At 37.4% G+C, this 27,673-nt stretch overlaps 1 protein-coding gene across 1 annotated transcript in view; it reads left to right on the forward strand.

Moving 5' to 3' along the window:
• Positions 1–9,511: 9,511 nt before the first annotated feature.
• Positions 9,512–27,673, forward strand: part of LOC145676816 (epoxide hydrolase 4-like) — a gene marked incomplete at its 3' end in the record, with an annotated part of 109,273 nt that continues 91,111 nt past the window's right edge. Inside the window, exon 1 of the mRNA XM_081747595.1 lies at positions 9,512–10,122. Coding sequence (XP_081603721.1) covers positions 9,883–10,122 — 240 coding nt within the window. The remainder of the gene's footprint in view (positions 10,123–27,673) is intronic.

Here is a 27,673-nt window from a genome sequence, read left to right on the forward strand (position 1 = left end):
AATAAATTAGGTCAAAAACCCCCGAAATTTGAATTTTTGGCAATTTTTTACCCATGAAAGGGAACGACATAGACACCCAATACTGATAGAGGTACATACTATGGTCCTAGGCTACCACACACAATTTTTAGATTTGGCAATTTTCAAAATTTAAGGGGTGGGCCATGATACCCCTCCCAAATTTTTCAAGGGGTGCATTAATATACCCATATGTTATGAAAGGTAATGGACCCCTGTATACGCCCATATAACTATATAGGGTAATAATACCTCATCAAAGGGAATAAATTAGGTCAAAAACCCCCGAAATTTGAATTTTTGGCAATTTTTTACCCATGAAAGGGAACGACATAGACACCCAATACTGATAGAGGTACATACTATGGTCCTAGGCTACCACACCAAATTTTTAGATTTGGCAATTTTCAAAATTTAAGGGGGGTGGTCCTATGTACCCCTGCCAAAATTTAGGGGGTGGGCCATGGTACCCCTGCCAAAATTTAGAGGGGATGGTCCTAGGTACCCCTAGGTCATTGACCCGGGGCCAGGTCATTGACCTTTCACCCCGGTCATAAAAGAGAGTGAGGATGAGTCATTCGGGCATAACGGGGGGAGTACTACTATACATCGATGGAATTTCTCGTGGCTAAGTGGTTAGAATTTCGCTGCCTATGCAGGAGACGGTTTGATTCCCGGTTGTAGGTATCAGTGTTTCTTCCAGACGTTCTTTTTTTTGGGGGGGGCACAACCCCCCCGGAGCTCTGAGAGTGCCCGCCCGGAGGAGACCAAAATAATACGTCTTTAATGTAATAATAAATAGAATAGTACCAGCAGTGCCCCCGGAACATTTTCTCTGAAAGAACGACTGGTGTAGTTTGAAAAATAAAATAAAATGTTTCAGTTGAACGTCCCACAAGTATGCCCGTTAGGCTAAGGGAGATGATGATTAAAGAAAATGAATGATGATAAAAGAATTGATAGAATGCGAGTGTGGGAGGAAACGGAGTACCCCGAGAAAACCCACGGACACGATGTTGTTCAGCACAAACTTACTTGGTCGGAGATCAAACCAGGGACCCCACGCATTACAGGTAAGCGCTCTATCACTGAGCCATCGTGGTCCCTACTGTGCCACGGATCTACTATTGATCTACTATGTCTACTATACCCTCCTAGTACCTAGGTGCCATATATTTCTTGTGTCCTGGCAACCCGTTTCACTAACTAACTCTATGGCCTATGGAGCCCGGAGGTTCAATGCCGAGTTCACAAACGCTCTCCACTGACTTCTATCCTTCGCCAAATTTAGCCAAATGGATCCAGTTTCTACTTTGTATTCCTATTTCTGCGATATCCATCTTAATATTGTCTTCCCATTAAGGGCGTAGGCCTAGGTTTTCCTAAAGGTCGTTTTCCGATTGGTCTTCCAGTTAAAACTTTGTAAATGTTCTTACTTTTTTCCATCCTGGCTACATGATCTTCCCATCTACACAAGCCTCCTACACTTGATTATCCTAACAACAGGGTGCGAATTGGCGGGGGGGATGCCAGGGATTTCCCCCCCTGACAAAAATCTTTCCCACCCTGGAGAAGAAAAATTTTATCCCTGGCAGGGATAACTTTTTCCCCCTCTGGAGTATTTTTAAATGGACATAAAGATAAGATAGAAAAAGGGAACAATTCTTACTTTGCGTAGCTAACCTAAATATTACTTGAGTGAAAATTTATGAAAGATCTCACATCTCAACTGTTTTGTACTTGTTAGTGTATATACGAGGGCTGTCTAAAAAGTATCCGACCTTTGGCCAGAAAAATAGTTGCGAATACCTGACAGATTTGGGACCCTAATCCCCTTCAAAGTAGGCCCCTTGTGCTTCCACACACTTAGCCCACCGATCCTTCCACTGCTCGAAACACCGCTGGAAGTCTTCTTTTGGAATGTTGTTCAGCTCCGTCGTCGTGTTCCGCATTATGTCTTCTCTACTCTCAAAACGGGATCCCTTCAGAGGTGTCTTCAATTTTGGAAACAACAAGAAGTCACAAGGAGCCAGGTCTGGAGAGTAGGGAGGTTGGCGAACGGTTGTAATTCCATGTTTGGCTAAGAACGTGTGGATCAATTGGGATGAATGTGCTGGGGCGTTGTCATGATGGACGTGCCAGTTCTTCGCTGTCCACATGTCTGGTCTTTTGCGCCGGACTGCGTCACGGAGTCGCCTAAGAACATCTTGATAGTACTCCTTTTTCACTGTTTGTCCTTCCGGTGCGTACTCGTGATGCACAATTCCACGGTCATCGAAGAAAACAGTCAGCAACACCTTGATTTTGCTTCGCACCTGCCGCGCTTTCTTCGGCCTTGGAGAATCGGGATGCTTCCATTGAGACGATTGTTGTTTTGTTTCTGGGTCGTACCCGTACACCCATGACTCATCTCCAGTTATCACGGTATTCAGATACCCAGGATCAGTGTTTGTGGTGTCCAGAAGGTCCTGTGCAACGTCAAAACGGGTGTCTTTTTGTTCCTGAGACAACAACTTGGGTACAAATTTAGCAGCCACTCGTTTCATGTTCAAATCGTCATGCAAAATTGCATGTGCAGAATCTTTACTCACTCCAACATATTCTGCAATCTCCCGCACTGTCAAACGGCGATCTGCCATCACCAAATTTCGCACCCGCTCAACAACAGCTGCATTCCGAGCAGTTTGGGGCCTGCCGCTACGCTGCTCACTCTCGACTGATGTGCGGCCATCTTAGAATCGGTTGAACCATTGTTTAATTTGTGTTACACCCATCGCATCTTCTCCAAACACCTGCTGAATCTTACGAATTGTTTGGCTTTGAGAATCACCCAGCCTTTGACAGAATTTGATGCAGTATCTTTGCTCAATTCGTTCAGTCATCTTGCGAGAAACACTAAATCCGACGAACACTACCAACAGCACCTCACTCCGCGACCACCAGCTCACGACTGGCACACGCAAACGCGGTGAAAAAATTAAAGCATGCGCATTAAGGTTCCTCCTTCCACCGTGCAAGGTGGCGCCGCCTGAGAATCACAACTTTGCGTGGAAAAAATTAAGGTCGGATACTTTTTAGACAGGCCTCGTATATATATATATATATATATATATATATATATATATATATATATATATATATGGGGGTAGGACTGGGTGCGCATATGGGTGAAATTCATCCCCCCCTGGGAAAATTTTTCAATTCGCACACTGCCTAACAATGTTTGATAAACTGTATAAATTATGTAGTTCCTCGTTATGAAGTTTCCGCCATTCCCATTCCTCTTGGGTCCGAATATTCGTCTCAGCATCTTATTCTCAAATACTTTTAGTCTATGTTCTTCCCTCAGAGTAAGCGACCATGTTTCGCAACCATACAGAACAACAGGCATGATTATCGTTTTATATATTTTAAGCTTCAAATTTCTCGACAGAAATCGAGACAACAAGAGATTTTGAACTGAATAATAACACGAATTCCCTGCTTTTAGTCGACATTTAATTTCTTCGTGAATATGGTTTTCGTCTGTTAATATTGATTCTAGATATTTAAAAGTATCCACTTTATGAAGAGTATTATTCGATATTTTAACTCATCCATAATTTGCCGTATTACGATCCCAACGCACTTCCATGTATTTAGTTTTCTCTGCATTTATACCTCTAAACAACCCATGTCCCTGCAAGCGTTTAATAAGACCTCTGCATTTTTTTTCTAATGTTCTCCTATCACCCCCTCTTAAATTTACATCATCAGCATACGCCATAACCTGGTGAATACCATTTAACCTCCTAACTCTAGACCCTGGTTGCTATCTTTCATTTTCCTTATAGCACACTCCAGGACAAAGTTGAATAATAATTTTAACAACGCATTTCCTTGTTTCAGGCCATTCTCGACGTGAAAGCTCGTAGAAAAGAGTTTTCCTCCCCAGACTTTACTTTGGAATTCATTTAAACCCGTCCCACTACAGAAAAAATATATATAAAATAGAAAAAGGTGTTGGTGTCTGCTATCAGTTGATTGGTTTATATTTCCGTTCATATTAGTGGCGCAACTCGATGTTGCAACTCAGTTGCCTGTGTATGAAAAGTCACTTAATATTAGAGATGCAAGGGCTCGGAAAAAACCGGCTTTTTTGGAAAAAACTCGGTTTTTTCTGCTTCGCTTTTTTGCTTGGGAAATTTTGGGCTTTTTTCAAAATTCTGCTTTAAATTGATAAACCAGATTTTGTTTCGCTTCTCTATAACACAAAAAGTAATTTAATTAGTGGTTGATACCGATAATAATATAAAACCTCAAAAATAAATCGTGAATTTCGAAAAGATACTTCAAACAGTTTTACTTCTCAACATATTTACATTATAAATTCCAAAGGATTAACCAATGTATATAACATATTTTTAACCTCCTACAGACAAAAGTAAGCAGGATTGGCAAGAACCATGGTTGTTTTTGAGAATGCCAAAAACCCGCTTTTTGGGGGGAGTTTAAACTTGTTTTTTTTTTTTTTTGGTTTAAACCAGTTTTTTTGGGGGGTTAGATATTTTGCTTTATGAATTTATATTACATATTGACAGAAATAAGTTTGTTTCGCCTTGGTGTTATTATGCAACAACGGGGTTATGCTGGAAGAGGTTACATAAGCTTAAAGAAGTCCGGTCAGTAAATTTCTTAAATTGAGAAATTCCCGCCTTAGCTATCAGGAAAATCCCATCATTACTCTAAATGTAAAACAATGACGGAAAAATCCTTTTATTGCTTTGCATGTAAAATTTAAAGGTCAACGTATCATAATCAGTACGCTAAAACTGAGGTATTAAATTACAAATTTAGTACGTGCATATCATTGAAAGTACAATCCAAGCTAATGTTGGAAGCTACGTAGGCAATCGATAAATTTTGCCAATTTCTATCAATACATTTAAGCAACCTTGGCTTCTTTATAAAATAACAGGCATTCAGAAATATACAATTTGGTTTCGTTTCGTATGTTCAGGCTTAACATACGTAATACCGAGGTTATCAAGGAGAAGACTCGCTTAAAGTTACATCCGAACCGCTACTTTGTTTACGCATGAAAGAAGGGTTGTGGTTCGACCGAGAATTCAACATGGGACACCTTGATTAAAAGGTGGAAAGGAAATAAAACTAATGCAGATGGTTTGATGTGTGGAAACGTTACCATGAAGTTCACACGATTCGCATTTTTCGTTCTTTTTATTTATTTATTTATTTATTTATTGGTTTAAACCAGTTGTTTATTTTAAAAAAAGAAAAAAGAATAGCTGGTGTAAGCCAGCCAACCCTAAAAGTAAATACTTCTTTTAAAAAATACTCAAATAAGTAGCAAAATTTTATGTAGTATTTTTACTTCAAAATATTCTATACCCTCTTTTTGGAACAAAGTAAAATTAAAATAAAACATAAGAAAAATACTTAGATTTATATGATACACTTAAAGGCTGCACACCTAGAGCTTTTGGTTTTGTATATTCTTGAAATTCTACAGTTTTATATAAGCACCATCACGGTTTATTCAGCCCTCAAGTTTTCTGTATTTTTAACAAGAGGGATTCAACATATGAAGGGTGTGAGGTAAGAACATGGTAACCCACAATTTTACTATTTTAAGAAATTAGAAATTTTCTGCTGCGCAATCCATTTTGAAAGTCGGAAAGCTGATTTTTCACATAAGACTATACATGAAGGATTAAACGAAGCGGTGTGCGTTGCTGTTTATCTGGTGCTGCATAACTCAGCAATTGAAAATTTGTTAGTTACCATGTTCTTGGCTCACACTCTTCATATCATTATGGAACTCTCCCCACCCACCACCACCAAAAAAAAAAAAAAAAAAAGGAATATATTTAAGCTCAGATAAATACAACTGCACAACAAACATGACTGAGTGGAGCTTTTGCGCTTCTATCGGGAAGTCCGGGATTCCACTAAGCATTCGACCATTCTGACAAAACTTTTCTTCATTCCATCTGTGAAGTAGAGATAGTGCGTGTACTGTGAGTTGGCCGACTTCATTTCTTATTGTTTTTAAATCGTTATTATTACTAATTACCAGCAGTGACGGTTTTGCGAAGGTTAGAGGGAAGGTCTTTTCGGACTAAAGCCTGTTCCCCAAAATTATGGAATGTCTAAAACAAATGAAATATCTATTAGTTATGCCTTTACTCATAAACTTTAAGCTCCTGTCAAATAAAAATTACGAATGTTTAGAAAAACTAAACATTAGTAAGAAAAAAAAAACCTCCCAAAATACTTTCCTAATCCGCCACTAATTCTCAGTATAAAATTGGTTGTATCCGGAAATTCTTCAAGGTTGTATCCGGAAGATTATCTCTAAATATATAAACGAAACGAAATACAGTATTAGTTATGCCTGTACTCATAAACTTCAAGCTCCTCCAAAATAAAATTAGGACATTTTAGAAAACGAAACAACCAGAGAAACCCGTCCCAAAGTACGTTTCTAAATCCGCTACTGATTATTTGTATAAATTAGTATTCAAGGTTGTATCCGAAAAATTATTGCTAAATCGTTGCACAGCTACAGTATAACAGAAATGTGGAAGTACGGTTAGACGGATATATTGAAAAACGTACGCTTTGACGGATATATAGAAAAACGTAAGTTTAACTTTTGCGCTAGAAGCTAGAGTACTAAGCTCTTAGAAATGAAACACAGATGACAAACTGAAATGATCCCGAGAAGAAAAAAATGTCGATAACTCAAAAGTTAAAATAAAGTTAAATAGCCTCTAAAATTGCCCTCAAATACTACATTCTTCATGTTAGCTTTAATTCGTAAAACATGTGCTCCATCCATCTTGATGGTGAATTTTAGAGCGAAATATGGCATTTAGGTCATGGAATTCTTATCTAACTATAGAATATACTATAAGAAAGCTATTTAGATAGAAAAATCATAAAAATGAAAAAAGCCAAAATTTCCAAAATTCTCGTTTTTTCCCCATAAAAGCCGGCTTTTTATGTGAAAAAAACCATCGATTCAAAAAAGCCGGCTTTTTTGCATCTCTACTTAATATATCATTTTCAGAAGAATGTAAATTAAAATTTCATATAAAACGAGCAAGCCATTTATCAAACTCGATTTAACTCGAAACTCGACCTCAAGAAAAGTGACTCGGCTCGGAACTCGACTCGAGAAAATTACCTTTGACTCGACTCGTGCCCATTCCTACAAAAGAGTGACTCGTACGTGTTTGTTCTTAATGAAATATTGCTGTATGAACTATAATCAAAATCGTTAGAGTCGTTTTAAAGAAATTTGCATTTTTTTGGGGGGTTTATTTTAATGTGTCTGTAAACATGTTATTCTGGGGAGTAGGAAGGAAGAAAGGGATAACTTCATAAATGAAAAACCTTAAATTTAAAATTTGATTCGGGTACCGGTACGTTGAACGGTAAGCTCTTAGGACAAGTGCACTCAGAGCAAACAGACTGGCATACATCCAAAGTGACATTATTTACATTTACACTTACGGGTCACATAGAACTGTAAATTTGTTGAAATCTCGATGATGATGATGATCATGATCATGATGATGGTGATTATTATTATTATTATTATTATTATTATTATTATTATTATTATTATTGAGCTCCCTTGTGGCTAAGCGGTTAGCGTACATGGGTTTGGCGTGAGAGACCCGTGTTCGATTCTCGGCAGGAGCTCATGTGGTTCGCATCCCACATTAAGCTGTAGGTCCACGTCTCATATAGCGTCGCTGCTGAAAAGGACGCTAAACTGAAAATCAAATTATTATCACCATGACCATACCCTCTATCGTCACTCGAAAGTAAGAACAAGAACAAAAGATAGTATCAGGCCCGTATCCAGGGGGTTCTAGGGGGCCGGGCCCCCCTAAAATTTTGCTGGCCCCCTAAAATTTTGCTTGCAAATGAACTAAAATATGTTTATGAACTAAAATATGTTTATGAACTATAATATGGTTGGATCGGGGCCCCCTATATTTTTGGGCTAGCTACCGGCCTGTATAATATACAAGAAAAATATTCATGGCCGCGGTTGGTTAGTGGTAGAGCGTTCCCTCTTGGTGCATGGGGTCCTCGGTTCGTTTCTAGCTCGCGTCAAGTGAAGTTTGTGGTGGACAAACACCGTGTGCGTGGGCTTTCTCGGGGTTCTCTCATTTCCTCCCACTTTCCTCATTGTACCATTTCATTCATTTCTCATCGTTACTGTCTCCTTTATGGGGCGTTTACACTTAGTCGATTTAGTCGCACGACTAAATCGACTCGCTGCATTTGCCACTAAATCGAAGCAACTAGGCCGAATCAGATTGATGGATGTGTTCAATTATTTCAACCACAGAAAATAGAACGTCTTTTAATTCAGTTGCCAGTCGATTAGTCGCCTTCGATCAACAAGCGATTAAGTTGAAGTCCCGTTTACACGGTCGATTAAGTTGAAAGTGACGTCAATTCAACTGAATCGAACGCAAATCGACTAAGTGTAAACGCCCCATTAGCTTAGCCGGCATAACCATGGGACGTAAACTTAAAAGATTTCACTTCAAGAAAACTATTCATATACACAAGAGCTCAGTGGTAAAATGTTCACTTCTGCTGAATAGGGTAATTGAATTGGTAATACCTAGCTCATGCCGAGTGGACTTTGTGTTGGACAAACACTGTGCGTCAGTTTTCTCGGGCCGTTTCCTTCCACTTTCTTCATTCCATCATTTCATTCGCTGTTCTATCATCGTCTCTTCTAACCTCGAAACATGATCGTCGTAACATGTTAAATTAAAAAATAAATAATTAAATATCGAGTTCGATTTAATACCATGAGGTTTGCGTGCTATGGATCACGTGCGCAACAAACAAGACAACAATGTCGCGTCGTTACGTATACCATACATTTGGTGCGCATTATCAAGGGACTCCCCTTTAGTTTAATAATTCGTATTTATTATTTCATTAGTTTTATTAGGAATTGTCAGCATGGATCACCTTGAGATAAACGTAAACCGTTTCATATCTTCCCCTATCAAAGCAGTAAATACACATAAAATATTAATACTATTTTCTTAGCTTAATATTGAATATTATGTATTAATAGAAATAATAAATTCATTAGCCCATAGGATAACTAAGTTGTCTATAAATTATAATGAAACATCATCATAATCAATACATTTGAAGGGTAAGGGGAAAAAACAAGGAATGTCCATGTATGTACTTTATCGAGTTCTTTGTCTCATCTCTTGGTGACTCTTGGTACTATTTGACTGTATATGCCATGCATATGTAGATGTAGAAATGTTCATTAAAAAGGGGGAAAAGATTTCACTAATCCTATTGTCTTTTACGCGGTTTTCAATATTAAAACGCCGTTTTCTCGAAAATGTAGTTTTGTGACATTCCTTCTTTTTTCCCCTTACCCTTCATTTGTTCCTTTCTTACGTTGTCAGCATAGCTTTCGTCTCGAGGATTTGTTAAGAGGAGAAATTAATGACGCAAGCAATGAATAGGTAGATGCGCGCTTCTCGTTTAGCCAATATTATCAGCTGTTTGCGTCGGCTGAAGGTCATTTTAATACCGGCTGCCTTTAAAACATTTAAAAAGAAGGGATGATTCACGTGCGCCGATACAAATTTTCTGAAAAAGAGAGAAGTGATTTCTGTAGTGTCATTTATGTGTCAATGTTTTAAATATCACTTAAAAACAAAAGTAAGATCTCAGTGCTAGTTTTAAGTGAAAAAATTTGTATATTTTTTGGCATCAATTCTATCAGCTGAAAACTTGGATACAATCCCAATCTCGTGCTGAGTGAGTGAGACCTGTTAGATTCAAGTGCAATTCATGTGGTCTGCTTGGTACAGTATGAAGGTTGAAACACAAGAGAGTTTTGTGTGGATGTCTGTAACAGACAGATGTAAACTATACTTACTATCATTTGTGTGGGGTATTATAGTGCTCTTCAAAAGAGTTGCACAATGGGCTTGGAGCCCAAAGGACTTCTTTCTACTTCGCAGAAGAGACACTCCGCCGTCGTGTTTAGTGGATAGTTCATTTGGACATCATTCTTATGTGAAATTAAAGGTTAGTATAGTTTATTGAATTTAATAGTAGATATAAGTACAAGGCAGATTTTTGTCCAATGTTTACGTCTGTCCTAGCGTAGATTTAGAATTTGCGTCCACGGTATAATTTCAAAAAATATAGATTGGAGGGAGGAAAATCTCACCTAAAATATTATGAGATTGCATTCTATTGATACATTTGTATAACTTTGTGGGTGCATGCAGATTAATAATAGTGGTACATGGTCATAGAGTCTGTGAATGTAATTACTACACTTTCTTTGGAATAAAGTGGATTTGCATATCTTATAAGCTCCTATCCATTTTGAGTGTGATAAACGAAGAAATTTGGACAAGTCTTTACTTTGGGTATTTCATTCAATGAACCGATTCAATGAACAAAGACAGAAAACAACGTGCCCTGCGGGGTTCTAACCTGCCTCCACTCGCTAACGCTCGCTACGCAAAACGATGTTAATTAAACTTTGGTACAGAAAGGAACCAACCTAGTTACTAATCTGGGCTATATATATGGGCTAACAGGTAAGTTCTCAAAACAGGAACTGAAAGGTCAAATCACAGAATCGAAGAATTAAAAAAAAATAAATAAAAAAAAATAAATAAAAAAAATTAAATTAAAAAAAATAAAGAAATGGACATTGTAGACTTACTGAAATTTGTTGTGTTAAATAGAAGGGGAGTGGGAGCCTGAGAAAGCTATGGCAAGCGGGTACAGACTCAGAAAATTAGTGTGTTGAAGGCACATACGTGGGCAAGGGCGCCCATGTTGTGGTTTCCAAGGGGGGGGGCAAGTATAAGCGACGTTTCAAAAATAGTTTCAAATTTTGCTGTAACGAATGTAAAAATTCTATCGGATTTTCGATATTCTGAAGTACAATTTCCTCTAGGGGACGCGATCGCCCCACCTTGCCCCCCCTGATGGGCGCCCTTGTACGTGGGTGCTATTTAGAGCTATTGTGACTTAAGTACCTTAGGGAAACACACACAAAGTGTTACGATTTGCATATGTGAAAGTACGTCTAATTTGAGGAAAATGTTGGAATGATGTTATTTATGTTATAACTTGCTGCTTTAATCAAAAGCATAGCAGCTATATAAATAATATATTTCAATATTATTATTTAAATTAATAGATTTCATTCGTTTTATTATTATTATTATTATTATTATTGTTGTGGCACCAAGATTCTTGATTTTCCAATTTATAGTTTGTGGTGTATTGGCTACTTTATATTTTTTCTATTGCACATTACTTTAAAACCGCACAGGTTTGCTTTTACGGGGCATGTCAATAATCCGTATTCAAGAATTTGCAACAATTCAACTAGGTATGAATTTCTCTTTTTGTGCCCGAATTGTATATTTGTACCTTTCAAATTTGTAGTGAAAAGAAATTTATTATAGTTTTTATATATCCTGCAAAAATTGGGAGGCGCTTGAATGGGGATTAATATGCGAATAAAGAAGGGGATACTTTAAATTTAAAAAAATCACACTCCTTTGCACCCGCAGCCATTGCATTTTGCCTAGAAATTCCTATATTCTATATTTCGAGACACTCCAAGACTATAGTCACACTGTCACTTCAAGAGCAACAAGATATTAGTTAATCATTATTTATTTTTGTTGTTTTGTCCAGTAACAAAATAAAAGAGCTAACCTGTTTGTAAAGAAATATGTTTGACTAATACTGTAAGCTTGGAATTATGTCAATTTATTCTTAGAAATTCAGGTAGCCACACTTGGTTTTATTTTAATTTATTACAGGACAAAGCAAGGAACATAATTAACTTGTGTTTCTAGCTTCTTAAGTGACAATTCGTGACCACGTTCCAAGAACGGACCGAAATATAGAAGATGAGATGGTAGCAATCGAAGATGTTTTTAAAGCAGATAGGAAAGAAGAGGATGCTTTTAGTCAGCATCCTTCGGATCCCGGTCTGGATCTCGGATCTGGCTGGATCCGAAATCCGGATCTCAGATCTTGATTCGCATCCAAACCTACATCTCAAATTGTGATAAACTTGAATATCTAAAATTCGTCAAAAGAATTTCACGAAGTCCTGAATATGAAGGAGAAACCAGAAAATTAAGACAAATATTGACTTGTCTATTTGTCTCCCTCAGTCTACTCAAAAGATCAAATGCATGCCTTACTAAGCAAGTTCTGATTTGATCCGGATGAGAGTTCGAATGTCGAATCTAGGTCCGTACCCGGTTCCAGGACTGAGATACACACCTGGGATTTGAAACATCTGCAAGCAGAATACATTTGAAACCGGAATACAAAACTCGAATATTTAAAATTCCTCAAGAGAGCTGTTTCATCCCGATAAGATGATTATTGACTAGTTTTTACATCTCTTTATATTGCCCAGTCTATTCAAAATATAAAATGTTACAAGATGATTTAATAATTATTTAGTAAATTCACAATATGAGCATCAAGAATAAAGCATGAATTTTAGTGCCTCTTATCTAGATTTGAAGTTTCGGATTCATACATAGAATAGGGCTGAATACAAGGTAGGCCCTAAATATTTGAGATCGGAAACCGAAACATGTGCTAGTAGAAAGAACGTAGTTGATGTAATGCGAGCAGAAGGCACTTGCACTAATTCCGCACGTATTTTGGGGAACACGAGAAACTAAGAAAAGATAAATATTCTTTTTCCGGGGTAAGTTGCGCTTTAACACGACTTTTCATGAGTGTTTTGTTCAAATACGGAAACTGTAGTGGCGATTTGTTTGAAATAAAGGCCTTTTCATTTTTAATAATAAAGTTAGGTACATTCACATTGGGGAAAAGTTAGCAAGGCGCATTCAACTGATTAGGGTGGGAGCTCTCACATTGAACCGGAAGATTTCCTCATATGGGTATCGGATTGCCACAATTCATCTTGCGGAAAGATGTGATTTATCGGGAGGTTGGCCAAGACTCTTCTGGACTTACCCTGTAGGTCCAATTATTCCCATATAATAAGATTAACCATGTATATAGTTAGTTCGAAACGAGTTTAAAAAAATTAAATATTCGTAAATCAGAAGAGATGTGAAAGTCAAGCGTTAAAATAAATTTGATAATTCCGGAATGAGGGGATTTATATGCAACCTAAAGATAGCAATAAAACTCCTTATGTAACATTTTCAAAAGCTAAGATTAACAGTTCTTCTTGAAGAATGTTTCCGACAGCTCAGAAAATGATAAATCCAATTATTGTAAGTAGTACCTCTGACAGCCCTGCATTTCACATCACGAGCGCCCTTCATCTTGGCAAGTGGGCGATGACCTTTCAGCCGTTCCGGTAACATCAACATCCGGTAACATCTCAGTTTGGGTTTGGGAGATCATGCTTCGGTGAACCTTGACTATCACCGTCAGCAGCTATCAGAGAATCAGAACTTATCTCTATACTAGATAATGTGGGAAACTATAGCTTTTCGTGTATAGAAGACGGAGAGAGTATGGTATTATCACAGGAAATATTTGATGCATAAGACCTAGATTAGCAGTATTTAGAAGCAGCATTTAAAATAAGCAGTTACCTTAAATGTGCTCCCGCCAGGGGCGGATCCAGGGGGGTCGATTGCCCCCCATATATATATATATATATATATATATATATATATATATATATATATATATATATATATATATATATATATATATATATAAACCTATCCCAGAGTTTGGATCTCTTAAAAGTAGCTCTAAGTAGCAGTATTACAACCCACCGCCTCCCCCAGAAGTCCGTCCTGGATCCGCCCCTGGCTCTTGCTTACAAGAGAAAACCCGGCAGGCAAAGCAGAATGATCTGCAGCATTAGACCGTGGATCGTTTGCTGTGAGTGTCGTGGATTCGAATGCCGCCTCGGGCATTGGTATTTCTAAATGTCCTCGTTTACTTCTGTATCTGTGTGGTGTCGTAATGATTACGATATAATCCGTACAAAGCGTTCAGCAGGTTAAATAGAGATAATTTGGTACAAAGCGGTTACTTATTTAAAAAAAGAAAAAACAGTGGTTAGCGCGTGCCTTTGGTGCCCGTGGTCACGGGCTCAATTACCGGAGGGGCACTGAAAAATTTCGGTGTTTACCCGCATCGTGAGGACAATTGGAGAGTTATTTGAAGTAAGAGGTAGCGGGGTCCAGTCTAGAAAGCCGGCATTAGGGACTTTTCGTGTCGTTGCGCTGACCACACACCCCCACCTTGAACGTAAGCCCGCTGGCAGGTCCAGATACCAAAGGACTCTCGCGCCAGGAGTTTAGTTTATTTTAATTATCTTAAATTCCGTTTTTATTATTATATTTTATCCAGTATTTTCTTTTCAGCTGGTTTGCGGAACTCAGCGCTACTTGTTTTCTTTTTAATTCAATAAAATTCGTCTCGCATCTTTAAGATTAGTTATTTTTAGCTTTTTTTCTTTTTTAGTTGAAGGGTATTTTATCATTTTCCCCTCGTTTTCCCTATTTTTTCTAGTTTCACCTACATTTCTTTGCACGGACGTTGCGCCCATGGGTACATGCTTAGTGTGTTCTTTTCCTGACGCTATAGAAAGTAATAAGTGCGTTGTATCAGAGAAATATTAATTGAGGTATGTAAGTGAATATATCTGTAATGAAGTCATAATTACTCAGCTTTTGCATCCTACATAGCTTCCTCACCCTCATCAGTGGCGGATCCAGGAAGGGGCGATCGCCCCCTCAGAAGAGAAAACTTCATAAAACCCATCCCAGAGTATGAAACTGTTAAAAGTAGCTCTAAGTAGCAGTATGACAACCCCCCCCCCCCAGAAGTCGGTCCAGGATTCGCCCCTGGCCCTCATTAATCTCTTGACCCCCACTTCCTGAATTGCAGTTTTAGTATTCCCTCTTGAGCAAGGCCCATTTAATGGTAGCTGAGACCGGAGGACTGGTCTTTAACTATAACATCAGCAATAAAGAAAGTAGGGTTTAATTTCCACTGATTTTAGAACATTACGTTAATAATACCGAGCTAGCTTATGCTAGTTATTAGGATTCTTGCTTCGCGATTGGGTAATAGCGGGTTCGAATTCGGAGACTTTCCATCCTGACCAAGGATTTTCCAGGGTTGTTGCTCAGTTACACCAGGCAAAATCTGGGTTACTACCTTAATCTAAGGCTCTGGACACCTTCCTTCCACTTCCTTTTCTAATGTTGTTTTCATCCGTTGATTACTACAATGTAAAATGGCCTCTTAGGATGTATCGGTAGCTTATAGTAAATAAACAACAATGGCGTAATATATCTTGATAAAACGTGTGGGTTAATTTAACTACAACCCCACAGTCCAACGAACAGCTTAAGTTTTAATATCAATGATCAATTTCCTGACTTTTAAAATTGTATTTTAATATTGTTTTAGCTTCCAATTATATGTGTGTCCCTACCGGGAATTGAACCTGAGATCACATGAACAATGCGAATATGTTAAATATTTTTGAACACTATAATATACAAAATACAAAACACATTAATGATATGATGCATGAATGTGTTTTGGTTTCGTCCTGCAATGTATGATTAAAGAAACCTGGAAGGTGAAGAAAAAGTAACAAAAATATATTTTTTATTTACTCCTTCAACAAACCTCCGACCTCAGAAGGGCAAGCCATAAGTTAGTGATAAAGTCATACAACGAACACTTTTATTAATAACTAATAATGCACCTGTACATACATTACACAACCATATCTCGTGAAATTCTCGTGTGTGTATATATATATAAAACTCTACTGGGGTGCCACGCCAATCAATCTATATTATTTGTTGTACCTTCGAAGTGAAAGATATTTATTATTACATTTCGTCGATTCAATACCAAAACCGCGAATGTGCTAACTTTGACTTTGAGTTATAGCATTTTAATATTCAACTTACCCCAAAAATCAGTAAATAGACTTAGCTACGTGTTTTAGGAATTGATGGTAACTTCTAATATACTTATATTTCACAAATGAGACTGGTATTGAAATCTGTGTGCCCTAAATAACATGAAACTGCACTTAGGTGAAAATAGCAAAATTTGCATATTCGCGGTTTTAGCATTGGACCGACGATTTTGTTGATAGTTGCTCTAGTGAGTCAGAAACTACAGTAAACAAAGAGTTTGTTTTGTCTAATATTCCTGCGATTGGGAGGGCTTTATCTGAAAGATCATTCATTTGAATATGAGTGAAGTTTATTTTCTAAGAATAAAATAGTTAGTTTCAATGTGAAGCTAACATTAAGTTTTGAAAAGGATCTGAATAGAAGAATTTGTTACCATTTACATCAGTTCCTTCAGACGGTTAAGTTAGCTATACTTTGAAATGAGAAGGATTCAAACTTGAAAGCATTTTACTAAACAAACTTCCAGAGAATGTGCAACATTGCAAAGTTAAAATAAAATAAAGAACAAAGGTAGCACAAATGTGTTACGGAAACATTTAAAAGCACAGCATCCTACTATATTAGTGAACAGTGTTTCTTCAAGTCCGGTTTTTGGGGAGAGACTGCTTGCCCCGGAGCTCTGAGAATGCCCCCGGAGGAGACCAAAATAATATGTCTTTAATATAATAATAAATAGAATAGTACCGGCAGTGCCCCCCCCCCCCCCGGCGGAACATTGTTTCTGAAAGAGACACTGTTAGTGAATCCGAAAAAAGTTTTGAGAAATTTTAGATATTCAAATTTATCACCACAATATCAAATGTAGGTTTGGGCAGGGGCGGATCCAGGGGGGGGGGGGCGATCGGGGCGATCGCCCCCCCAGAAGAGGAAACTTTCTTATTTTATATATATAAATAAAACCCATCCCAGAGTTTGGAGCCCTTAAAAGTAGCAGTATGACAACCCACCGCCCCCCCAGAAGTTGGTCCTGGATCCGCCCCTGGGTTTGGGTATGAATCAAGATCCGAAATCCGGATCCAGACCCAGTTCCGAGATCCGAATCTCATTGGGTCCGGAATATCCGGATCCGAAAATTTTTGGCCATTCCTACTCTCAGTAGAAGTACTTATCTTGGATAAAAACCTGAGTAACGACTCTAGTGATGGAGTTATATGGGGGCCTGGGGGACCCGAAAACTTAGCCCCTTCGCAGTACTGGACACGTTGCTATTATGATAACTAAAATATAGCAAACCGTAGTACTGGGCGATAAATACTTCATGTTATCAAACACTAAAAAGCTGTTTTTCCGTGTAACTACAACTACGGATAATTTCCTAATACCTGGTTCCAAAACTTTTTTGACTGACAGGACACATCTGAACACCCACAATGTCGTGACCCACGTTTGATTTTTTATTAGTAATAATAAAGTAAATTATAATAGTGTAAGCATAAATAAGTTTGTATAAAATAAAGATTCTATGTAATGATGAACATTGTTGCTGTAACTGGTATACTCTCGCAACGTTGGTTTAACTACTTACTAAATGCCTCATGATTTTTACGTTATGAAAATTTCCCGGTTGGGAACTACTGCCTTAAAGTACCAACCTTTGAGGTCTTAAAGGACCACTAGAAAAAAAAGAAACGTTTATTAAAATGAGTCTAAATTGTACCACGCTGTACAGTTGAATCTCGATAACTCGAATTTTTTTTACATTCCCTTGAACTTTCCATGACAATCAATATTAAAATAACCTCAATAAGTCGAATTTTAAGGGTTCATAACCTCGGTAACTCGAACCTTCAATTTGTGAACCTCTACGAGTCGAAGTTTAGCTCTATAATTCGAGTACCTCTTGATGTGATCTCGATAACTCGAAGCTATAGCTCTATGCTTTTACATAATTGTCATTGTTGCTAGTCCTGCTTGTTGCTAATGTGTACTGTAATTGAGTTTTACTTATGTCTAGACATGAAAGCACCCCCTTCTAGGATAATACTTATAGATTATTTTATTTTTACTAGTCATCATATTTAATTTAAAGGAACTTGCACAACTTCGAGTCATAGAGGTTGAATGAATAAAACTTCGAGTTATAGAGGTTATACAGTCACTTTTAATGAGGAATGCGGAATCTGGTGGGCATCTCGAATTTTCGTTGTGGCCACCTTCACTACTTGAAAAACTGGATAACTCGAATTTTTGTCTATTCTCTTCAGCTTTGAGTTATCGACGCCCCACTCTAATCTTTCTTCTTTCGTATATATATATAACCACCCGTTATATATAGGGTGGGGGCAAACCTTTTGGTCGGTCTTGCACTTTTATTTCATGAATAAAGATAGTGAAGTTGTCAAAAGGTTGAGGCGCAATGTCCCACTGCCCATAGCTGCGATCATGGATACTATGATCATAATATGACGGATTAAGAGTGGTCCACCTATATATATAGGGTGGAACATTTGTCATGATACACTCTTGTCTTATAACTTTTCAGCTAATGAACAAACAACACTGAAATTTTGTACTAGGCAAATATTGGCATTGGAACATTGCCATACTCTGCGATACTCCCAGGTAAACAGTGTTCCCAACCCAACACGAAGTTATATCTTTTTTTAAAAAATAGCACTGAGTCAGGTTATTGAATATTTCAGATCTACATATAAAAGAAAAAAAACATAAAATACTATACTTGTTACGCATTGTAGCAAACTAAAGACGCTACAGTATCTCAAAACAAATAAACAAACAAAAAAAATTGGAAGTTTCTACAACAGCAAAACGCAAGTGAGACGGATAGGGTAATGCACATCTAAAGTACCGGATGTCGAATACTACGGTCATCATATGACATATTTCGAACAAGGAGAAACTAAGTTAGAAGGAATTGAAAATTTGACTTTTTTCAAAGGTATTTTTTTTTCGAAAGTGTCAGGTAAGTATCACGTCAGATTGCACACGTGGTTTCCAATAGACATAAAGATCCAAATGCTGTTTACATAAACTTGTTTACCATTCGAGGGGTATGAAAAAAATTGTAAAAATTTTGATACGTTGCTTAAAACGTCGTATTTGTGGAGTCTTCATAAAACAACTTTTGATCTACCTTGTTTCTACATTACGACAATACTCTTTGCTAACTGTAATTACAATAAATTGTCGGAAATACAGAATTTTAAGCAATGTTGCAAACTTTAAAATTTTTTACCTTATCTTCAGAACGGTTTGAGATATCAGATTGATGTAAACGGCATTGGGAGCTTTACATTTATTGAAAACAGCTGTCCAACTAGATACGGCACTTATCTAAACGTTTTTTTTTATCGAAACTTTTTTTTTTAATCCTTGTAAGATGTGTTCGTACTCTATAAATCTATTCCCGGCGGGAGTTCACGTGGTTCGGATTCCACGTTAATCAGTAGGCCCACGTCTCATATAGCCTCGCTGCTGAACGGGACGTTAAACTCAAAATCAACTCAACTCACTCTAAATCCGTCATATTATGATCATAGTATTCATGAGCGGAGCTATGGGGAGTGGGGCATTGCGCCTCAACTTTTTGACAACTTTACCATCATTATTCATGAAATGAAAGGTGCAAGACCGACCAAAAGGTCTGTCCCCCCCCCCCCCCCGCAGACAGTTGGTAACTCCGCTAATGATAGTATTTGACATTAAATACTTCGGATGTACACTCATGTCCAAAATTATTGTCGCATGTTTAGAAATATGTTGTTGTAGGAATATAATTTAACAAATTCGCCGGTATTTCTTATAATGTTAGTATGTGTGTAATCGGCAAAGACATGTATGTAGCAAATTTCATGTCAAAAGAGCAGTAAATAAAGACAATAAAACGAAAATAAAACTTTCTTGTCCATTTAGCACCATTTTGTTTTACTCATTCTAATTTTCGTATTTATAATTCTTTTCCTGTGAAATTTACCACAAATATACATTTCCCGATTATACACATAGTATCAGTATTAAAAGTACCCCGCAAAATCATTATCAAATTATATTCTTCCAAGAATACAGTTATAGATATGCGACAATCATTTTGGACATGAGTGGACATAGCCCCGTCTGCCTCATTTGCTTTATTATAGCTGTAGAGGCCATATCCTTAGTTTGCAACATTGCATGGGAAGTGTGGTGGTGTATGTATGCCTTTCGTATGTAGATTTGAAATATGTAATAACGTGTTAGTGTCATTTGAAAAAAAAATACAACTTTATGTTCGGTTTGCAACACTGTTAACCTCGTGGGATCACGGAATATATCAAACAACGTCCCCCTACCGGTATTTGTATGGTACAAAAGTTCAGCTTTTTTTTTTTTTTTTTTTTTTTGTAAATGAGTTTACAAGTTACAAGGACATATTAAAATAAATGGTTATTATATGTATATAACCTTGTTTAAATAACTAAAGGTCACAGAGACGGCTTTACATTTCAAGGAAAAAAGTGATTATACGAGCCGAATTTCTTTACTTTACCAGAAAACCCTGGGAAAATCTCAATTAGGAAGATAGACGGGCTTCAAACCCAGGACCTCTAATTCTACATCAGCGATGAACCAATGGACTCTGCCCGCCTGTTTCGATACTAAACGGCGTGACAAACATCTTGGCATTTGAAGGCGGCGCTCCAAGTTCTCTTTAAATGCTGCTAGCAAATGAGAGGCCAGCGGTATTGTCACGTTTATTTTGCACACATCCACGTCTATTCCCTCTCACCTGATCGCACTGTAGTTTGTCTGCTTAGCCATAGCCACACCCCTTTACCACTTGGCAACGTCGCGTCAGAGTTTGCGTTTTATTCGTTTAGCTGAAATGCCAAGATGTTTGTTACAGGCTTTAGTTGAGAAAGTATCATATCGGGGGCCGCGGTGGCTCAGTGGTAGAGCGTTCACCTCTGGTGCTAGGGGTCTCGGGTTCAAACCCTGCTCCCGCCAAGTGAACTTTGTGGTGGACAAACACCGTGTGCGTGGGTTTTCTCGGGGTTCTCCCGTTTCCTCCCACTTTCTTCATTCCACCATTTCATTCATTACTCATCACCGTCTCCTTTAGCCTAACCGGCATAACCGTGGGACGTAAAACTCAAAATTTCATTTCATTTCAAAGTATCATGCCATTTGTAAATCTTAAATATAATAATTATCGGTTCAGGACTAAAGTTTTTGAGTGGGGAATGGGGTGAAATCCATTGTTTAGAGGAAACTGGAGGCGGAATATTAAAGTTTTTGAGTGGGAATGGGGGGAAGGGGATTCTATTGGTGAGAAGAAACTGGAGGCATAACAGTAATATTTTTTTTTTTAATGGGGAATGGAGGTTGAAGGAAAACGCATTGTTGAGAGAAAACTGGAGGTAGAACACTAAATTTTTTAAGTGGGGAATGGAGGTAAAGGGAAACGCATTGTTGAGAGGAGACGAGGCGGAACATTTTGAATGGAGAATAGAGGATCAGGGGAAATGTATTATTGAGAGGAAACTAGAGGCGGAACACTAACGTTTTGAGCGGGGAATGGGGAATGAAATAAAATTCATTGTTGGAGGAGTCTTTAGGCGGAACACTAAAGTTTTTGAGTGGAGAATGTAGGAGAAATGCATTGTTGAGAGGGTAGTGGAGGCAGCTCACTGAAGTTTTTGAGTGGGGAATGGAAGATGAGGGGAAATGCATTGTTGAGAGGAGAGTGGAGGTGAACCACAATTTTTTAAAGTGGGGAATGGGGAGGATGAAGGGAAATGCATTGTTAGAGGGAACTGAAACCGTTTAAATTAGTGTTGCCGCGTCTAGTTCAGTGTTCGTAGGTTGAAAAAAATGCACTCTCTCTCCTCAACTGACTAAATTTTCCATTTTCTTACCAAATTTTCCCTAGCTTCTTGAGTGTCCAATTCCTGTGGCAGAACTTATGTGATAATATTAATTTAACTATATTAGAGGAAGTACCAACCACATTTGTTTTGTTCATTTGCTTTTTGCTTCTGTTTCTTTTACTTTTTTGTTCACTTTTTTATTTACAAAAAAATGGTACTTTGAACACACATACACTACTGCTATTGTATTGATTCATTTGTAAGAACAAAGAAAAATCAAAAATTTATATTGCTGAACCAATCTGAGAGAGAATTTCCCTGGATTTTCGCGTTTTATCTAAAAAGATACAGGTATAACTTTTTTTTCCCTTTCTGGTAAATTTACTTACGAAGTTTCCCTAGATTAGGAAAAATTTCGCTCAAACTCAAGGTGATCAGACGTCCCGTTTTAGCCGGGACAGTCCCTTTTTTCCAACCGCTGTCCCGTTTTCTTCTGATTCTCAAACGGGACGCCTAAATGACCCAGGTGTCCCGTAATTATTATTCAAAATATAAATGGTCAATGCTAATTCTACACTTTTCCGTACCAACACTCATTGGGAAGATTCAGTCGTGTATGGAACTTCTGAATGTTCAAATGGGAATTCAGTGTTCTGTGGTTTAAGTGGGAATTCTGAGTGCTCAAGTAGTTAGAAGCATTGTTGGGTAGTACTTAAATTAGAAACACTGTGTTATCTCTCTTACTTATGTATTTTGTAAATTGAAAACACTACTGAGTCCCAAAATGCAATCTGAAAGTCAGATATTTACTTCCCACCTCATCGATTCGTATGCGTTCAGTTTTTGTAAGTAAAAATTCTGGTCACCTTGCTCAAACTACAAACACTATTCCAGTCTTTTCTCAAGAATATCGTAGTTTTTGCGTGGAGAATTGTTGACGGGCAGATGATGGCAGGGGAACTCCTATTGTTGAACACTTGGTGGTGGATAAACACCATGTGCGTGGGTTTTTTCAGGGTTCTCCAGTTTTCAGCCACTTTCTTTATTCCACCATTTCTCATCATTACCATCTTCTAAGCCTACACGGCATAACCACAGAACGTAAAACTTAAAACATTTCATTTCATTTTCATTGTGGAGCTGTTAAAAAGATTCACACTTCAATTCTCACGTTATAATAAACCAAACTTCTTTACGTAGTGAACATTATGGCACTTCTACTTGTTCTATCAACTTGAGCTAGTAACCATGAAAGTATTCGTAGACGATCAATGTCTAGGACTTAGTTTAACCGGTATAATGCACATTGCGATAATGACTATGTTGCAATTTCTCTGTTTGTTCAACACTGTCTGTCTCTATAATGGATGATTTGAAATGGAGATTTGCATTGCCCGATAATAAACTAGACGATCGAACTGTCAAAGTGCGTGCTGAGACGGATTCAGATAATGATTAGTAATAAAATTTAGTCTAAAAAAATAAAACTATGTGTTAACATTTGACATTAATCATTATTATTTTTTACTTCAAACTTTACTGTAGGATCAAAAGTCTTTTAATTTGATCTAGAAATGCTCACACATTAGCACTTGAAGTTCTGTAATATGTTGGTGCAATATATTTAGCCATTGGCAGAACTTACATATTGTCTCCAGTTTCAAAATGACATCTGATACAATTCCGAAGGAAGTCTTTAACGTTGGTTTTAAAGGGACAAGTTTTGTCGATAGATGGCAGTACAATCTTCGTATCTCTTTCATGTATATTTTACCTTTCATGAAAATTCACGATTTCTGTTACAAATTTTTCAACATACAGACTTCAAATTTTTAGAAAAGGAACTTCATAATCTATCGAAGGCAATAATCCGTGCCGATTTTTTATTTAGAATTTTCTTCATTGTTGAAATGGCTTGATTGTTGAAATGGATATCTAAACCTTTAACAATGGAACTGTTTCAACAATGAAGAAAATTCGAAATAAAAAATCGGCACGGATTGTTCCCTTTAGTAGGTTATGAAGTTGCTTCTCTAAAAATTTGAAGTCTCTACGTTGAAATTTGTAAAAGAAATTGTAAATTTTCGTAAAAGGTAAAAAATACATGGGAGAGATATGAAAACTGTAGTGACATCTATCAGCAAAACCTGTCCCTTTACACTAACCTTAAACAAACTTTTTATTATCGTAAGGTTTGTTTCACTATTTCTGATAGGCCGTGGAGGTGAGACCGGCTTTGAGATTACTCCGCACAATTCTTCCCTCCTTTTATGACTTTGCAGCCTCCAGTGATTTTTAACTTGGATAACAAAAATTCTTATATGACACGCAGTGGTCGAAGTGAGACGGTATGCGTTGGTATGCCATACCGCTTCTGATTTTCAAGTGACGAAGACATACCATCTCTGGATTTTCAGTGATCAAGACATACCGTCACTGGAAAGTGAATGCTAATATACCTTAAATAAATCCATTTGTATACAAAGTGATTAACGAATAGCTTTGCACCTAAAAAAATTTATTTATTATGTAGAAATAATTTCTAAGTTGGCTGTACCAACATTTTTGTTTTCTTTTTCCTACTTTTTTGCATTTAAAATGCGATGTCTACAAATAAATTTACGCCTTACTCCTACACATGGACTCGTATTGGTTGTGTTGGTTATTGCATGCAACTGCTACCCAAGAGTATGTATATGAAGAAACCATGTGTAGGGTTTTTAAAACAGTACATAGTTTGACCGAACGAGGTAGAGATTTTACAGACTTGCCTTCATGGATAGATACTCAAAAAGCCAATGGTGTGACGGGAAACCATTTACAAATTGTTAATATAATAACTCGATTTTAGAGCTTTCCGTGTATAATTCTCTATAATACAATATAACAGGATTTTTTATTGTTATCTTTCTCAGAAAGTTGTACCGGCGAACAAAATCTCTCCATGATCCACCGCCCGTAACTACGGAAAAGTTCTCTCATGGTTTTTTAGTACGGGGGGGGGGGGTGTCGAAACAATCGAAAGTTTGAGGACCCCTTTGCGGTAGTGCGGAAAAGGTGTGCCTGCATGTAAGTATTACCCCTGCAAAATTTCAGAACCTTAGGATAATATCTTCTGTTCTGGCAAAGTCTCGGAAGTTTGGAAAATTTGGTACAAAATAGGAAAATTTTAAAATTTTGTAAATTTTCAATAGAATCGTAGTCCCTGTCGGAGTGGTACGGAAAAGTTGCACGTACATGTAGGTATTATCTGTGCGAAATTTTCAAAACCGTATAATCATATCATATATATATATATATATATATATATATATATATATATATATATATATGTTCTGGCAGGGGGTGCAAAATTTTGAAAATTCACAACATTTATCTTTTTTATTACTTTTTAATACTATACATTTGTCACAGGATCTTTCAGGGTGGTAACGAAAAGTTGCGTGGTATTTAACAACTATAAAAAGTTCCAGAACTCTGGGATAATAAAGGAACAGGCATTTCTGACCGATCGAACAAAGCGACCTATGTGTATCGCTTGCAATGCATGTGCAAGAAACGAGGAAAATTCAAAAGCGTCTCAATAGAAGGTCAAGTAGTCGTCTTTGTAATTCTGAAAGTAATGCTTCAATCAGCTCGCTTCATGGCACATCGTTATCGCAGCAGGATATGCAATTCATAACAACAAATTCAACATCCTCAGAGGAAGAAGACGCAAACAAAATGGAGGAGAACGTCGATGCAAGTGCACGATTTTTGCCTCGAACAGCGTCGTCCCAAATGCGAATGAAGCTTACAATTACCGTCATATTAAGTCAAAAGTTCGGGGTATCGCTTCAAGCATTGCTGCAATAGCCACAGGTGTTTTGCACGACGTAGGCCTAATCAAAGCATCGGATACAACGTTAGTGGTTGACAAGAGTAAAACATCAATAGAAAGATCTCGAACTATGAAAAAACTTAGAAGTGAGAGTTTGGAAAATGCATATGTTCCTATTTTAGGTCTTTACTTTGATGATAGACTTGATAACACATTGCCAAGAGAAAAGCTTGGAGAGAAGTACTATCAGAGGACATTAATAGAAGAACATTATTCTCTTGTGAAGAACCTCTTTCTACGTTGGACACGTTACACCTACCTCTAGATCCAGTCTGGACATTTCTGAAAATATTATCAACTAAATCACAACAGAGGTGCTTGGAGGTCTCAACAGCGTTATTGTGCTTGATTGTGATGGAACACCAGTGAACACAGGAATACATAATGGAGTACTGTGCCGCCTTGAATTTAAGTAAGGCAAATCTGTTTAATGGGTTGTTTGCCTCATTCCTTTTAATGAATTACCCCTACGTGACATGTTCCAGTTCCTTGATGCACCCACTTCTGGCCTTTCGTCTTACTCTGGCAGCGTTGGAAAGTTTTTGGACGGCTGCGAGGAGCTTCCGTTAGTAACATATGAGCCAATTAACTTGTGCCTTCCTTCGATTGATCCATCCATTCCTAGTAAGGATCAAAAATATCTTATGGATGTTGTTCTTGCCATTTCCTCAGAAATCTGTCCAGCAGATTTAGCCAAACGCGATCTAGGGCGACTCAATGTGTTTCGCTGGGTGAGAACAGTGAACAGGATCTTACGGCTGTATGTTTCCACAACGAAACCTTCGCACAGCCGTCAAAGTCTAATATTCAATTAAGGATGGAGCTCGACGTGTTCACCAATTCATTGTGACCTCTAGATATTTGGACAAAACTCACCTCAACGTAATCGACAATGATTTCGCGAAATGTTTTCATTGCATCCCCAGAAAACAATATGATTGGGTTGCTAACTGACGAAAGAGTACATATTCGAGCACTTGCGTTCAAAGAGTTATAAAAGCTAGAGTCAGAGAAGTTGAAGCAACAGGTGAATCTGATGGTGCTCGCAAATTAAACATTCCTAAAATAAATTTTGAAGCTAAGGACTACATTGACATGATCAACTGGCAGATAACCCATCTGATCCCACTACCAGTCTTGAATGACATAACATCCAATGATTTGCAAACCATGTTGCAAGAAGAGGTTCCAGCTGAATGGTCAGTCACTGACTTCCCATGCCACACGCAAGATGTGGAAAGAACTGTACTACTAGTTACGGAGGCCTCCAAGAAAGTTTTCGGTCATGAAAACTGTGACGACTTCATTCGGACTATCTTGAAATCCAGAAAAAGTATGCCATCATTCAGGTTCAAGGGTCAGTATAATATGTGAATTGTGAAACCTTCATGAAATTTTTTCACAAACTTGAAATTGCAAGTCCATAAGTTTTATAAGGTATTCGTTTATTTTTTCTGTTTGTTAAAACATTAACATTCTAGTCTGTCAGATATTTGTATGAATGGAAGATTTGAAACCTAATAACTGTGAAGTTATAAAATGTTGCTGCTTTACTTGAAACAAATGAGTTATTGTGATTTTTTTTAAAAAAAAATATATGGTTCATGTACTAGTAAGAAAAAATATGCAAGTTCAGGCCAACTGTCAGAAGAGAAAATGTTATTCCACGGTTCTGAAACTTTCTATAGTAGTTAAATACATGTAAACGCAACAGTTCGTTACTACTATGAAATATGATGTGATAAATGTATAGTATTAAAAAAAAAAAAATTAAAAAGATAAATGTTGTGAAGTTTTCAATGATTTTTCAAAATTTTGCACCCCCTGCCAGAACATATGTGATTCTACGGTTTTGAAATTTCGCACAGATAATACCTATACGTAGGTATAACTTTTCCGCACTACCGCGAAAGGGCCTATGATTTTATTGAAAATTTACAATTTTTTAA

The sequence above is a fragment of the Thermobia domestica genome, unplaced genomic scaffold (genome assembly GCF_964235325.1).
Source record: "Thermobia domestica unplaced genomic scaffold, izTheDome1.hap1.1 HAP1_SCAFFOLD_386, whole genome shotgun sequence".
NCBI classification, from domain to species: Eukaryota; Metazoa; Arthropoda; class Insecta; order Zygentoma; family Lepismatidae; genus Thermobia; species Thermobia domestica.